The sequence below is a fragment of the Salvelinus sp. IW2-2015 genome, linkage group LG28 (assembly GCF_002910315.2).
Source record: "Salvelinus sp. IW2-2015 linkage group LG28, ASM291031v2, whole genome shotgun sequence".
Taxonomy (NCBI): Eukaryota; Metazoa; Chordata; class Actinopteri; order Salmoniformes; family Salmonidae; genus Salvelinus; species Salvelinus sp. IW2-2015.
In genome coordinates this window covers 6,754,739-6,770,043 of record NC_036868.1, presented here as the reverse complement: position 1 = coordinate 6,770,043, position 15,305 = coordinate 6,754,739, and the positions used below count along the sequence as shown (strand labels likewise).

Sequence of the window (15,305 nt, the reverse complement as noted above, 5' to 3'; positions counted from 1 at the left end):
TTAGAGAGGGGGGTGAGATTATGGATTAGATGATGTTTTGGGAGATACCATCACCTTTTCTTTTTTGAACCAAGGCCTGTAGGGATTACATTTTGTTTGGAAAAACCCAGACATGTAGTAGCATGAGGTGGGAGCAGCGATTACAGTAAACAAGACTGCATTGATCAACACAGAGTTGCACCATCACTGCTAGCTAGCTCTAGTACAGTGTGTAGGATCTTCATCAGGGTGGGAAATGTACTTTTTGGTCTAACAAATCTATAATGAAGATAAATCACAGAAAACACTGTACCCCCAACCTGCTTTTAGCACTGTAGTGTTGAGATTCTCTCTCCCAAAGCTGACAGACACACACAAATACATCTGTAGGCTACTGAGGATTTGTTTGGAACAGCAGAGATGAGAACGGTGATAGTATAACAATCTCTACACAGTGTGGATGCTATACAATAGGCTACTGTAAACACTATGATACAAGACATATTCAGATCAGACTATAGGTCTAAGGTTCCACATCGCCAAGAGAATAAACTAGACCTAATGTAAGCCTTCACATAAGAGACAGCCAATAACTGAGCTCCCTCAGAGAAAAAGGGGGACGTGATAAAACAGTAAAAGTGAGACTAGTACGTGACCAGACAGAAAACCAAGCTGGGTGCTATTCTCAAAGACTGAAATGAAATACAGTCATGAAATAAAGCTAGTATTGCTATGAGAGTGACATTTGGCTGACGCCTCTGGGGAGTCAAGATATGCAATTTCATTGTCTGGGCGCTTCACTTCGGCTTCACCTCCACGACTATAGTACACTGGCCTGTCTCTGGTCCTCTAGTCCTCAGCCCCAGACAGCTGTGGAGCCATTACAGACAGACAGAGGGGGCAAGGAATCCATTCAGACACAAGAGCCCCAGCATTGCCATCATCATCACCAAGGCTGGGGGCTGCAGTCAGTGTAAACGATATATAGGCTATGAGTGTTGCCTATTGAGAGAGGCCTCTATAACCTAATTTCATCATCATGATGGAAACTGTCCATCTGTATTTCCATGGATAGAGAATACATTGTGTATTCAAAGACAATGTAGAGATTTGATCAACATATCAGGCAGATATTCAGAAGCAGTAAAGGAAGACAACATGCTCAACTCTAAATCCTTGTGTAAACTAATGAAAACGGTGCTTGGAACCAAAAATCGATCACATGATACATTCAAATTCTAAGAGGCCTAAAGCACAATATAGAACAGGAATAGTAACACAACATAAACTTAAATTAAGGATTTCCTCCATCCATGCCCCATGTGAAGATGCTGATGAACATGAATACTTGTGTTAGTTGGGTCATTCCACTGAATTAGTGCTGTAAGAATATTTTAAGATAATACACAACGCAGAGGACTAGAGGTCAATAGGGAATTAACGATCAATGGAAATAGCTGTTTTTCAGTTCAACATCTGGTTAGAATCTGTGTAGGGGTTTCAGTCCTGGACTCCTAGCTACATGTGGCAAGATCTCATTGGTCTGAATCGTCTATACATTGAGCATGAAACAGGATACTTGTTATTTGGCCATTGGCCCAATTTTACTGCAAGGAATTTTAATTGATCAACGACAGGCTAGGGTTGGGTGTTATGAAGTACATCCTGTCACTTTGTTCTGTGGAGAATCATTGAGGACAGGGAAGAATGAACATTGACCATCTACTTTCTAGCATAACATCTATGATTTGTTATTTTTGAATAAACCTATTTTTCTCCCCCTGATTTGCTTTGGGGTCTGTGTTATTGAAGAATAACATCAACTGATAACAGTGCCTTTTGCATCCCTTTGATATTTTGTGCACAAACATTGAAGTTTCCCCGTTCATCTTTCCCTCGATTCTGACTAGTCTCCCAGTCCCTGCCGCCGAACAACATCCCCACAGCATGATGCTAACACCACCATGCTTCACCGTAGGGATGGTGCCAGGTTTCCTCCAGACGTGATGCTTGACATTCAGGCCAAAGAGTTCAATCTTGGTTTCATCAGACCAGAGAATCTTGTTTCTCATGGTCTGAGAGTCCTTTAGGTGCCTTTTGGCAAACTCCAAGTGGGCTGTCATGTGCCTTTTACGGAGGAGTGGCTTCTGGCCACTCTACAATAAAAGCCTGATTGGTGGAGTGCTGCAGAGATGGTTGTCCTTCTGGAAAGTTCTCCCATCTCCACAGAGGAACTCTGGAGCTCTGGTAAAGTGACCATCGGTTTCTTGGTCACCTCCCTGACAAAGGCTCTTCTTCCCTGATTGCTCAGTTTGGCCGGGTGACCGGCTCTAGGAAGAGTCTTGCTGTTTCCAAACTTCTTCAATTTAAGAATGATGGAGGCCACTGTGTTTTTGGGGACCTTCAATGCTGCAGAAATGTTTTAGTACCCTTCCCCAGATCTGTGCCTCGACACAATCCAGTCTCGGAGCTCTACGGACAATTCCTTCGACCTCATGGCTTGGTTTTTGCTCTGACATGCACTGTCAACTGTGGGACCTTATATAGACAGGTGTGTGCCTTTCCAAATCATGTCCAAGCAATTGAATTTGCCACAGGTGGACTCCAATCAAGTTGTAGAAATATCTCAAGGATGATCAATGGAAACAGGATGCAGCAGAGCGCAATTTCGAGTCTCAAAGCAAAGGGTCTGGATACTTATGTAAATAAGGGATCTTTTTTATTTTTAATACATTTGCAAAAATTTCAAAAAACCTGTTTTTGGTTTGTCATTATAGGGTATTGTGCATCGATTTGAGAAAAAAACAATTTTATATAATTTTAGAATAAGGCTGTAATGTAACAAAATGTTGGAAAAGTGAAGGGGTCTGAATACTTTCCGAATACACTGTAGATAGGCTAGAAATGTTTTTTTAAATAATTGAAATGTTTTAGTGAAGCTTGCATTAATTTCACAAGGGGATTTATGTCTGAATTAAGATTAAGTCGTCAACCTTGTTACTTTATTTGGCACTTAATAGACACTTACTATAGTCTATTTATACCCCCACGTTTTTAATTATATTTTTACACAATTTTAAAAAAGGGCACCAAATTGGTGGATCAACCCAGTTGTTACAAAACCACCATTCCCTAACATGGTAAACACATAGTTAACCAGCAGAAAGGCAAAGCTACTGTACAATGTGCTCTAGCCAGCAATAGGACTGGATCTGGCGTAATTTCCCGGGGGGAGGGGGTTTAATTTAAATGAATCAACTTTAAATTAAATGAGGGGTAAAAATAGAAAGTCACACAGCACTGGTGGATCCCACTACTTCCACGCCCACAATCGCAAATGACATCAACAAGCCCCAGCAGCAGCTATTACGCTAATTACAGGATGGAGCTGGAAATCATTTCAACAACTCCTACGGTATCTACGATGACTCAATCTCCAAAAAGAATTCCCAGCAGCAGTGACACTCCTCCGGCATACAGCGTATTCGAGCGCCACCTAGAATCTACTGTAACAGGCCGGAACTACGAGGCCCCCTCCATCTGTGCCACATCTCCCCTCCTCCATCTCCAAAAAGAATACTCAGTAGTGACACTCCTGCTGAAACGACATAAAGCCTACCCTAATGTCATCGCTATGTGGCCACTAGAATGGCCCTATAACAGACTGGTACAAAACTATCTGGCTCCATATGTGCACAGTGAGGTCAAGGAAGGTGTTTGCATCGTAACGGTGCAGCAACAAAACTGTTAGCAATGACTAAAACCATTACCCTTCCTCAGTCAATCAAACAAACTGTGAGCTTTTGGTCCTCAGCTCATGGTCCTCCTGGAATCAGAAGTTTTTTTGACTTAATGGAGGAACGTAGGCAGATAAATGCTGATGAATGTCTTTCTCGAGCTGTGTATGTGACTGGTTCACCTCTGATGCTCACAGGCAATGTGTATTGGAAGAGATTTCTGAATGTTCTTCGCCCAGCATACACCCCTCCAACCAAACATGCTTAATCTACTCATTTGCTGGATGCAGAGTTCAACAGAGTTCAAGCGAAGGTCAAGCAAATCATAGAGAAAGCAGACTGTATTGCAATCAACTCTGATGGGTGGTCAAATGTTCATGGGCAAGGAATAATTAACTACATTATCTCCACCCCTCAACCAGTATTCTACAAGAGCACAGACACAAGGGACAACAGACACACCGGTCTCTACAGTGCAGATGATCTGAAGGCAATCATCAATGACCTTGGACCACAGAAGGTATCTGCACTGGTGACAGACAATGCTGCGAACATGAAAGCTGCTTGGTCTAAAGTGGAGGAATTCTACCCTCATGTCACACCCATTGGCTGTGCTGCTCATGCATTGAATCTGCTCCTCATGCATATCATGGCACTGAAACAATGGATACACTCTACAAGAGAGCCAAGGAAATGATTAGGTATGTGAAGGGTCATCAAGTTATAGCAGCAATCTACGTCACCAAGAAAAGTGAGAAGAATAAGAGCACCACATTGAAGCTGCCCAGCAACACCCGTTGGGGTGGTGTTGTCATCATGTTTGACAATCTCCTGGAGGGGAAGGTGTCTCTCCAAGAAATGGCCATATCACAGTCTGCCGATATGGACAGCCCCATCAACAGGATCCTCCTGGATGATGTATTTTGGAAGAGAGTGGTAAGCAGCCTGAAACCTATAGCAGTAGCCATTGCGCGGATTGAGGGAGACAATGCTATCCTGTCTGATGTTCAGAATCTGCTCGCAGATGTAAGAAAATAAATCCGTACTGCCCTGCCCACTTCACTGTTGCTCCAAGCAGAGGAAACTGCAGTTCTGAAACACATCAAAAAGCATGAAGACTTCTGCCTGAAGCCCATATACGCCACAGCGTACATGTTGGTCCCTAAGTGTAGTATGCTGGCAAGAGCATCCTGTCTGGTGCAGAGATCAACAAGGCCTATGGTGTCTTCACTACCGTGTCTCGCCACTTTGGCCTGGATGAGGGCAAGGTTCTTGGCAGTCTGGCGAAGGACACTTCCAAGCAAGGGCTTTGGGATGGAGATGCAATATGGCAGTCGTGCCAACATATCTCATCAGCCACCTGGTGGAAGGGACTTTGGGGATCTGAGGCTCTTTCCCGTGTTGCCTCCATCATCCTCCAAATCCCACCAACATCAGCCGCATCAGAGCGCAACTGGTCCTTGTTTGGGAACACACACACCAAAGCATGCAACAGGCTGACCAATACAACTGTTGAAAAATTGGTGTCCACCTGGGAATATGTGAGGCTTTTTGAGCCTGACAACGAGCCATCCTCAACAAGGTTGGAAAGTGACAGTGAAGATGAGGGCTCAGAGTCTGATGTTCAAGAGGTGGACATTGAGGAGGTCCAGGGAGAAGACATGGAAGCCTGAGAGGAAGACAACCAAAGCTTTAGTTTCTAGACTATCATTTTACAGATATATGTTGAAAACATTTTTGGGAGATGCGAGGGATCATTCAATATTCCCTTTTGTTGTTCAGTGAAATCATCCCATGTGAAGAGTCAACTCATTTAATTAAAGTTCAATTCGTAACTACATTTTTTTTTTTGTATTTCTATTGGAATGATTTAATCATTTGCAATTATGTCTACTTATGATAAGGTAAAAGATCTCTGTCTCCATATGATATAGTAAATATATCCAATGCAAAAAACATCTACATTTAAATGGTATTAATATTAATTAGCATATATTTCCGCTAATTCCCATATATTTCTGTTAATTCCCATATATTCCCACGGAAAGTTTCCACCTCTGAATATTCCCCAATGTGCAACCCTGTTTTGGTTCTGTATTCTAGCACTTTGGATTTGTAAATGATACATAGACTATGAGGTTATAGAGCAGACTGCCAGCTTTAATTTTAGGGTATTTTCATGGTACCAAATCATTGGATTCTACCATGATTACGGATAGGCCTGAATGAATCGTGAATAATGATGAGTGAGAAAGTTAGACCCACAAACATCATACCCCCCCAAAAAAGCTAACCTCCCCTGTTATTGTAATTGTGAGATGTTAGCATGTCTTGGGGGTATGATATTTGTGCATCTGTAACTTTCTCACTCATCATTATTCACAATTCATTCAGGCCTATCCGTAATCATGGTAGCATCCACATTAATGTTGAAGTGTTTAGAAACATATTACATTCTTATTTACAATAAAAGTGACTCCAAAATGACACAATACAATATTTACCATTAATTTCTACTTGCCACAAAATAATCTGGAACACAACCAAAACAAACAGCAAATGCATCCAAGAAGCTTGTTGAGTCACAAGCTTGATGTAATATTGCATGCTAGGAATATGGGACCAAATACTAAACTTGATTACTTTAATACAAATTTAAGTGAATTTATCCCAATACTTTTGGTCCCTTACATTTGGTACAAAAAGTGCTGTAATTTCTAAACGGTTCACCTGATATAGATGAATACCCTCAAATTAAAGCTGACAGTCTGCACTTTAACCCCATAATCATTGTATCATTTCAACTCCAAAGTGCTGGAGTAGAGCCAAAACAAAATCGAAGGATTGTCACTGTGCCAATAATTATGGCAGACACTGCGTTTCCTCCCACCTATTAATCTTCATTTAGAAAGGGACAACACGCCCTTCACAACTCATCTGTGACAGCCTTTATTCAAGCCTATTGACACTAAGGTGATTGTCTGTTCCCTCAAAAGCTAATAAGTATTGGTACTGCCAGTCATAACGCATTAGTCATTACACACAGCGGGTGGGGTGCTGTTTAAAATGCCAGGTCTGTTCCCCCATTTCATATCTCACATCACACTTGTTCTCCATGCACTTCTTTACTTCCTCCTACAGTATCACCAGTCTGGGAGGAGTTATACATTACTGTTACGTTAAAATAGAAAAATGCATTATCTTATAAACGTACACCATTCTCCCCTCAATATCCCAGTGGGACAAATGATGGCTGTCTATAAACTGTGTGTGGATCATTAGATTTTAGTGTCAAGGGTCAAAGCAAAGGCCATTTCATCAGTTACAGCTTCGGTGGGCTTTGAATGAAGGTTAACAGCTGGCGATAAAAGCACCTATAAACTTCAATGCCACTTGATGACCGTCATTTCTTTCCGAGGGTCATGATTTTATCGATCTCAGGTCAACTTGATGTTACATTTAGTCATGCGAAGATCATACACATTGAGATTAAAATGAGAACCCGTCACTTTGGAATAAAAACAATATAGGTCTACAGTTTTAGAATTAAGAAATAAGGCACGAGGGGGTGCGGTATATAACAAGGCTAACTACACCGCTCGCGTTCTAAAATAAATAAATCTATTTTATTCAATTATTGCGCGCGCCAACGAGCGTCTGTGTTGCCAAGGGCTAAAATAGAAGTCAGTTCTATTTCTGACGCAAATCGCGCTGCAAGTCCTGCCTCTCCCATCTCCTCATTGGTTTATAGAAGCCAAATTGTTAGAGGTGGCGCCGACAGATATGGCTGCCTCGCTTTGCGTTCTCAGGAAACTATGCAACAAAACAAAGGAGATGATCGTGGACTTCAGGAAACAGCAGAGGGAGCACCCCCCTATCCACATCGACGGGACAGTAGTGGAGAAGGTGGAAAGTTTCAAGTTCCTCGGCGTACACATCACGGACAAATTGAAATGGTCCACCCACACAGACAGCGTGGTGAAGAAGGCGCAACAGCGCCTCTTCAACCTGAGGAGGCTGAAGAAATTTGGCTTGTCACCAAAAACACTCAAACTTTTACAGATGCACAATCGAGAGCATCCTGTTGGGCTGTATCACCGCTCCGCCCACAACCGTAAGGCTCTCCAGAGGGTAGTGAGGTCTGCACAACGCATCACCGGGGGCAAACTACCTGCCCACCAGGACACCTACACCACCCGATGTCACAGGAAGGCCAAAAAGATAATCAAGGACAACAATCACCCGAGCCACTGCCTGTTCACCCCGCTATCATCCAGAAGGCGAGGTCAGTTCAGGCGCATCAAAGCTGGGACCGAGAGACTGAAAAACAGCTTGACAAGGCCATCAGACTGTTAAACAGCCATCACTAACATTGAGTCAGTATGTTGGCAGCAGCCACTCAATCTCTAGTCACTTTAAAAATTGGATGTAATAAATGTATCACTAGTCACTTTAACTATGCCACTTGATATAATGTTTACATACCCTACACTACTTATCTCATATGTATATACTGTACTCTATACCATCTACTGCATCTTGCCTATGCCATTCAGCCATCGCTAATCCATATATATTTTTACATACATATTCTTATTCATTCCTTTACACTTGTGTGTATAAGGTAGTTGTTGTGAAATTGTTAGATTACTTGTTAAATATTACTGCACGGTCGGAACTAGAAGCACAAGCATTTCGCTACACTCACATTAACATCTGCTAACCATGTGTATGTGACAAATAAAATTTGATTTGAAGCAGGTACCCACGTGCTATCTCCTCATTGGTTATACCCACGTGGGTGACTGAAAGACGAACGAGGTCAGTGGCAGTAATGCACCTAATTTATGAAAGTTGCCAAACGCATTATAAAGTCAAGAGAAGAAAAAGCCTGGAAGGAGGAGAGATGACTAGAAACGATCCGGTTGACCGTTTTATGTGTGGATTAATTGTCGGAGTAGAGGACCTTGTGCATTTCAGGTAAAATAACAACTCAATGTTTATATCCCAGGACAAATTAGCTAGCAACAGCAAGCTAGCTAAATAGGACAGATTACCGTTAGTTAGCAAGTGCAAGCTAGCTAGCTAAATTGCCATACATGTTCAATGCTTTTCGACCTGTCCCCAAATTAATATAATTGGTTCAGAGTTTGTTTTGATATTTTAACCTGCGTGTCGTGATCGCGTTTGGTGTGGGGGGACAAAATACATTTATACACGATGGCGCACCCGCGCAGCCTGTTTGGGTTCCGTGTAAGGGCTGTTCTTAGGCACGATGCAACGCGAAGTGCATGGACACAGCCCTTAGCCGTGGTATATTGGCCATGTATCACAAACCCCAGAGGTGCCTTATTGCTATTATAAACTGGTTACCAACGTAATTAGAGCAGTAAAAATACCTGTTTTGTCATACGGTCTGATATACCACGGCTGTCAGCCAATCAGCATTCAGGGCTCGAACCACCCAGTTTATAATGTAAGAATAATGCATTTCAAACACCTACACACATATCACTCTATAAAATGTATTCTCATGAATTCACTACGATATGCTGTGCACTATGTTCTCTTACCCTATTGAGCTGGTCATTGCATAATAGCAGCTCGGTGAGCTCTTTCAGGGCATCTTCCATGTGTGCCACAAACTTCAGGGAGGGCTGTCTGTGGGAGAGCCAGTGGTCCACTGCCTGAGCTGCCACTAGGGACACCTGCAGGAGCAGTGAGTGAGGGGGCAGGGCCCTGGCATCCCTACTAGCTGCCATCACACAGGACAGCAGCTGGCACACTGAGTCTTCCACCACCAACCTGTCCCCATCCCCACCCCTGTCCAGGCTGAGCCCTCCAGCCTCTGCTCCCATCACCTCTCCCTCCACCCTGTTCAGCCAACATAGGCTTTGGAGGAACTGCATACAGAGCAGCATGGCCTTTCCCCGAGGGCTTAACTCACACAGACTGGAGAATGGTATCTGGGGAGCCATGGTGTTGACAGGTGGGAAGGCTGGCTGGGCACTGGGTGGTTCTGCAGAGTCTTGAGTGGGTTGCAGTGTCTCTTTGTTGTTTTCTGTCCCACAGCCAGAGTCCATGTCTGAGTTGAGCTGATCTTTCAACGAGCCTGGCCCCACAAGGTCCTGAGAGAGCAGGCCCATGAAACCATCTCCTGCAGGTTGCACCAAGTCAGACAGACATGAGCTTAGGATCACCATTCACATCTCATTGTCAGCCTCATTATATTCTGTGACACTGAATGAGGCATTGTATCTAAAACATTGCTGTTTTCACCCAATTAGCTATGTTATTAAACTTCATTAAATCATGTCTCTCTCACCTTTATAGCAATCCACTGTCACCTTGTGTAATTTCATATAGCTGCATTCTTAAAATGTGTTTTGCACATCAAAGGACGAAGGGCCTTGTTTCCAAAGCAACCTTGTGTGTCCATAACCTCATTAATGAGCTAGATGCATTAGCCACAATGCCCTTCAGTTCAATAATACACCCGGCTAATAGCTAGACTCTGAAAACAGCAGCTTGTCCACTCCTCACATAGACATTGTAATCCAATTACCATCCATGCCAGACATGCAGAGCAGTCCTTTACTAACTGACAATGAGCTACATTTAATGAGCATGAATTAGGTTGTTCATCAATTGAACAAAATAATAAACTGGAGGGAGGCTATTTACCGTGGCAGTAGAAAGCTGTAGAGCCACTGTCGCTCTGGGTATCTCCAGCAGCTCTAAAGTACAATGGGCCTACTGTATTGTATATGTGATTGACCAATCTTGGTGACACATTTTTAAATATTATGAGGTGTACTATGAGTCACACTTGGGGAGAGGGGGTTAGCTAGCAGGGGGAGAGGATGGATGAAAGAGACCCACCAGCATCTGCGCCACTGGTGTTCTTCGGCTTTGAAAGCATCTGGGTGAGTAGGAGCTCTTGTCGCAGTCTAAGCATTGCCTCCTGGTTGCCCAGAGCAAAGATTTGCATAATTAAACCAAGATAGACCACGGCCTGTCGTTTCCAATGGGAACAAATGAGCCATAGTGGGCAGAGCACGCAAGGAGGGGGGCTGAGCCAAGCACGATCTAGCGAGATCCTATTGGTGCGTTCTAGCATCATCTGCATATTTCCGTTAGGGAACGCCTACCCTGTGAAGTGTGCAATAACTACATTTCGCCTTTGCACCCCTTCTAAACAACTTTTGCAAAAGGGTCAAGTGTACAAACATCAATCTACTCTGTTCATAACAGATTCTAGTTTTGGGAACAGAAAACTGTATTGAGATCAAATGTTTAATCTATGAGAAAATGTGCAGAATGTTGGCCAATATCTATCTCGTTCCATCTTCTCACTGCTCGCCAGTGGGCTTTCTCAATTCAATAGACTTCATTGACATGGCAAGTTAAATTACCTACATTGTCAAAGTATACATATAACAAAAATGGTGGGACCAACAGCAATAATAATAGTAGTGAACACCAAGCGGATGCTTCACATTTATACATCCAGTGAAATATCTGTCTCATTGTTCTATACGTGCCCTGGGCTTTGGTTTTCCAGGCCTCATCCTGACAAAATGTTCTGTGTGCTGTCGACCACTTCTCCTGGAAGACTTAACGTTACTCTTTATTAGGACAACAGCCACTGCATGTTGAGCTTTCCGAACACCCCATTCCGCGATGTCTATGCCTGAAAGCAACCGAAAACAATTATCTTGTCAAAGTAGCTATGTGATGTTGTTCTGTTACCTAGCTAGCTATCTCCTAATCGTGTTCACTACTAGACACATCCCCCTACACTAACTAGCTCAATTAGCCTGGGCCCCAGGCTGGGGACGAGATTATTAGCCATCTTCGACGACAAAGCTAGCAACTGTTAGCGCAACGTTTGCAAGAAGTCGGCTACTAGCCCAGCAATGTCACGATAAATTGCTGCACAACCCTCGAAATTGTAAACAAACCTTGGTTAAAACAAACAAACGAGTCATGCTACAAACTACCACTAGCTAACCAAACGCTAGCTTGCTCACCATCGGTACGTTAGCAGGAGGACTTTGCTCCATTTTGTGATCCATCAAGCCGAGTTCATCAACACCTGATGAGGCAGAATACCGCAACGATCATTTTAGCTAGCTAACGTTAACCATGTCATGCTGAAAATATCAGATATTGACACCTGGACTGTCGGTTTGTATAGGAGCACATTAGCTGGCTAGATAGATCATTGGTAGTTGGTTAGCCTCTCGCGCATGATGATCGCAGTCAATAATTTCAGAGCGCGCACACATGTTATTGATCTTAACTGCAATCGTTTTCACTACTGAACATATCCACTACAAAAAAAAAATGTCCCTCCCCCAAAATATTTTTTTATTGATGAAATAGTGCAGTGCAGCTGCCTTTTAGCTTCACAAGTAATCGCGTGTAAGCACTGGGTGAGCTTCAGGGCTTCCTCACTTTTTTTCAATTTGAGAAGACACGGAAAATGTATTCTGATCAATTCTAAATAAATTATATTTAATAACCACAAAAATTCCATGAAAAACGATAGAATGACAAACCAAATAAATATGTAGGCTACAGCAGCCTAGAGGTAGGTAAATAGTGGTTTATTCCCTGTCTTCTCTCGGCTACATGTGTGCACTGCAGAGGCTGGAGGCTTGAAAACTTCAGAACGTTGGGGGCACTTGTATGCCTTGATGTTCATAAAACTCCACCGACCTTCTCTAGCGCACTGGAACCCAGAATGATATGTGACCACTTGGTTAATTAAAGCGACACCGATCTGCCGAGGACACCCAAACCAGAGTGGCTTTCGTAAAGCCCAAGAGCCTTACCGTCTCTGGAAGTTGGTGCAGCCTTGCATGGGATCTTTAGCCTATGTTGACTATTGGTTGAGTCTGACTCAGGGTCCGTTAGGGTAGGCTACGTCAGAGTTGAAAATTGGAAATGTGAATTGGGCAAAGTTGGAGGTAAAAATGCATTTAGGTTATAGTTTATTGAGATGAATGAATACACCACACCTAAATATTTTTGTTTTAAAACGAATTTCCTGCAATTATACATAGTAATGATTAATGTTCATTACTTGGTCAATTTATTTGTTGATTACATATATGCAAATACATTATATGAATTCAGAGTTAAGCCCTCTGTTTCCTTTCATTCTTTATTCTGTAATAGGTACACTACAGTACCAGCCAAAAGTTTGGACACACCTACTCATTCAAGGGTTTTTCTTTATTTTTTACTATTTTCTACATTGTAGAATAATAGTGAAGACATCCCAATTATGAAATAACACATATGGAATCATGTGGTAACCAAAAAAGTGTTAAATAAATTTAAATATATTTTATATTTGAGATTCTTCAAAGTAGCCATCCTTTGCCTTGATGACAGAATTGCACACTTTTGGCATTCTCTCAACCAGCTTCACCTGGAATGCTTTTCTAACAGTCTTGAAGGAGTTCCCACATATGCTGAGAACTTGTTGTCTGCTTTTCCTTCACTCTGTGGTCCAACTCATCCCAAACCATCTCAATTGGGGTGGGGCCGAGTGATTGTGGATGCCAGGTCAGCTGATGCAACACTCCATCATACTCCTTCTTGGTCAAATAGCCCTTGCACAGCCTGGAGGTGTGTTGGGTCATTGTACTGTTGAAAAACAAATGATAGTCCCACTAAGCACAAACCAGATGGGATGGCGTATCGCTGCAGAATGCTGTGGTAGCCATGCTGGTTAAGTGTGCCTTGAATTCTAAATAAATCACTGACAGTGTCACCAGCAAAGCACCCCCACACCATCACACCTTCTCCTCCTCCTCCATGCTTCACGGTGGGAACCACACATGCGGAGATCATCTGTTCACCTACTCTGCGTCTCACAAAGACACACGGCGGTTGGAACCAAAACTCTCAAATTTGGACTCATCAGACCAAAGGACAGATTTCCACCGGTCTAATGTCCATTGCTCGTGTTTCTTGGCCCAAGCAAATCTCTTACACTTATTGGTGTCGTTTAGTCGTGGTTTCTTTGCAGCAATTCGACCACGAAGGCCTGATTCACGCAGTCTCCTCTGAACAGTTGATGTTGAGATGTGTCTGTTAATTGAACTCTGAAGCATTTATTTGGGCTGCGATTTCTGAGGCTGGTAACTCTCATGAACTTATCCTCAGTAGTAGAGGTAAGTCTTCCTTTCCTGTGGTGGTACTCATGAGAGCCAGTTTCATCATAACGCGTGATGGTTTTTGCAACTGCACTTGAAGAAATTTTCAAAGTTCTTGAAATGTTCCAGATTGACTGACCTTCATGCCATAAACAGTAATGATAGACTGTCATTTCTCTATGCTTATTTTAGCTGTTCATGCCATAATATGGACTTGGTATTTTACCAAATAGAGCTATCTTCTATATACCACCCCTACCTTGTCACAACACAACTGATTGGTTCAAACACATTAAGAAGGAAAGAAATTCCACAATTTAACTTTTAAAAAGGCACACTTGTCAATTGAAATCCATTTCAGGTGACTACCTCATGAAGCTGGTCCAGAGAATGCCAAGAGTGTGTAAATCTGTCATCAAGGTAAAGGGTGGCTACTTTGAAGAATCTACAATATTAAATATTTTGACTTGTTTAACACTTTTTTGGTTACTATATGATTCCATATGTTATTTCATAGTTGGGATGTCTTCTGTATTATTCTACAATGTAGAAAATAGTAAAAATAAAGAAAACCCTTGAATGAGTAGGTGTTTCCAAACTTTTGACTGGTACTGTATATATACAAAAGTATGTGGACACACCTTCAAATTAGTGGATTAGTTTATTTCAGCCACACCGGTTGCTGACAGGTGTATAAAAACGAGCACACAACCATCTCCATAGACAAACATTGGCAGTACAATGGCCTTAGTGAAGAGCTCAGTGACTTTTAACATGGCACCGTCATAGGATGTCACCTTTCCAACAAGTCAGTTCGTCACATTTCTGCAGCGGTCAACTGTAAGTGCTTTTATTGTGAAGTGGAAACGCATAGGAGCAACAACAGCTCAGCCACGAAGTGGTAGGCACCACAAGCTGACAGAACGGGACCGCTGAGTGCTGAAGCACGCAGCACGTAAAAATCATCTGTCCTCTGTTGCAACACTCCCTATCGAGTTCCAAACTTCCCCTGGAAGCAACGTCAGCACAATAACTGATAGTCTGGAGCTTCATGAATTGGGTTTTCATGGCCGAGCAGCCGCACACAACCCTAAGATTGCCATGCGCAATGCCAAGCGTTGGTTGGAGTGGTGTAAAGCTTGCCGCCATTGGACTCTGGAGCAGTGGAAACGCATTCTCTGGAATGATGAATCACGCTTCACCATCTGGCAGTCCAACGGACATATCTGGGTTTGGCGGATGCCAGGAAAACGCTACCTGCCCGAATGCATAGTGCCAACGGTAAAGTTTGTTGGAGGAGGAATAAGGGTCTGGGGCTGTTTTTCATTGTTCGGCCTAGGCCCCTTAATTCCAGTGAAGGGAAATCTTAATGCTACACTATACAATGACATTATAGACAATTCTGTGCTTACAACTT

General features: G+C 42.8%; 1 protein-coding gene across 1 annotated transcript in view; it reads right to left on the bottom strand.

The window, feature by feature from the left end:
* LOC111954155 (meiosis-specific protein MEI4-like) overlaps positions 1 to 12,075 on the bottom strand; it is a 40,966-nt gene extending 28,891 nt beyond the window's left edge. The window contains exons 1-2 of the mRNA XM_023973661.2: positions 10,599 to 12,075; positions 9,290 to 9,873 (exon numbers count right to left, since the gene is read on the bottom strand). Of these exons, the coding sequence (XP_023829429.2) occupies positions 9,290 to 9,873; positions 10,599 to 10,845 (831 nt within the window). The 5' untranslated portion in view covers positions 10,846 to 12,075. The remainder of the gene's footprint in view (positions 1 to 9,289; positions 9,874 to 10,598) is intronic.
* Between the last annotated feature and the right edge of the window lie 3,230 nt (positions 12,076 to 15,305).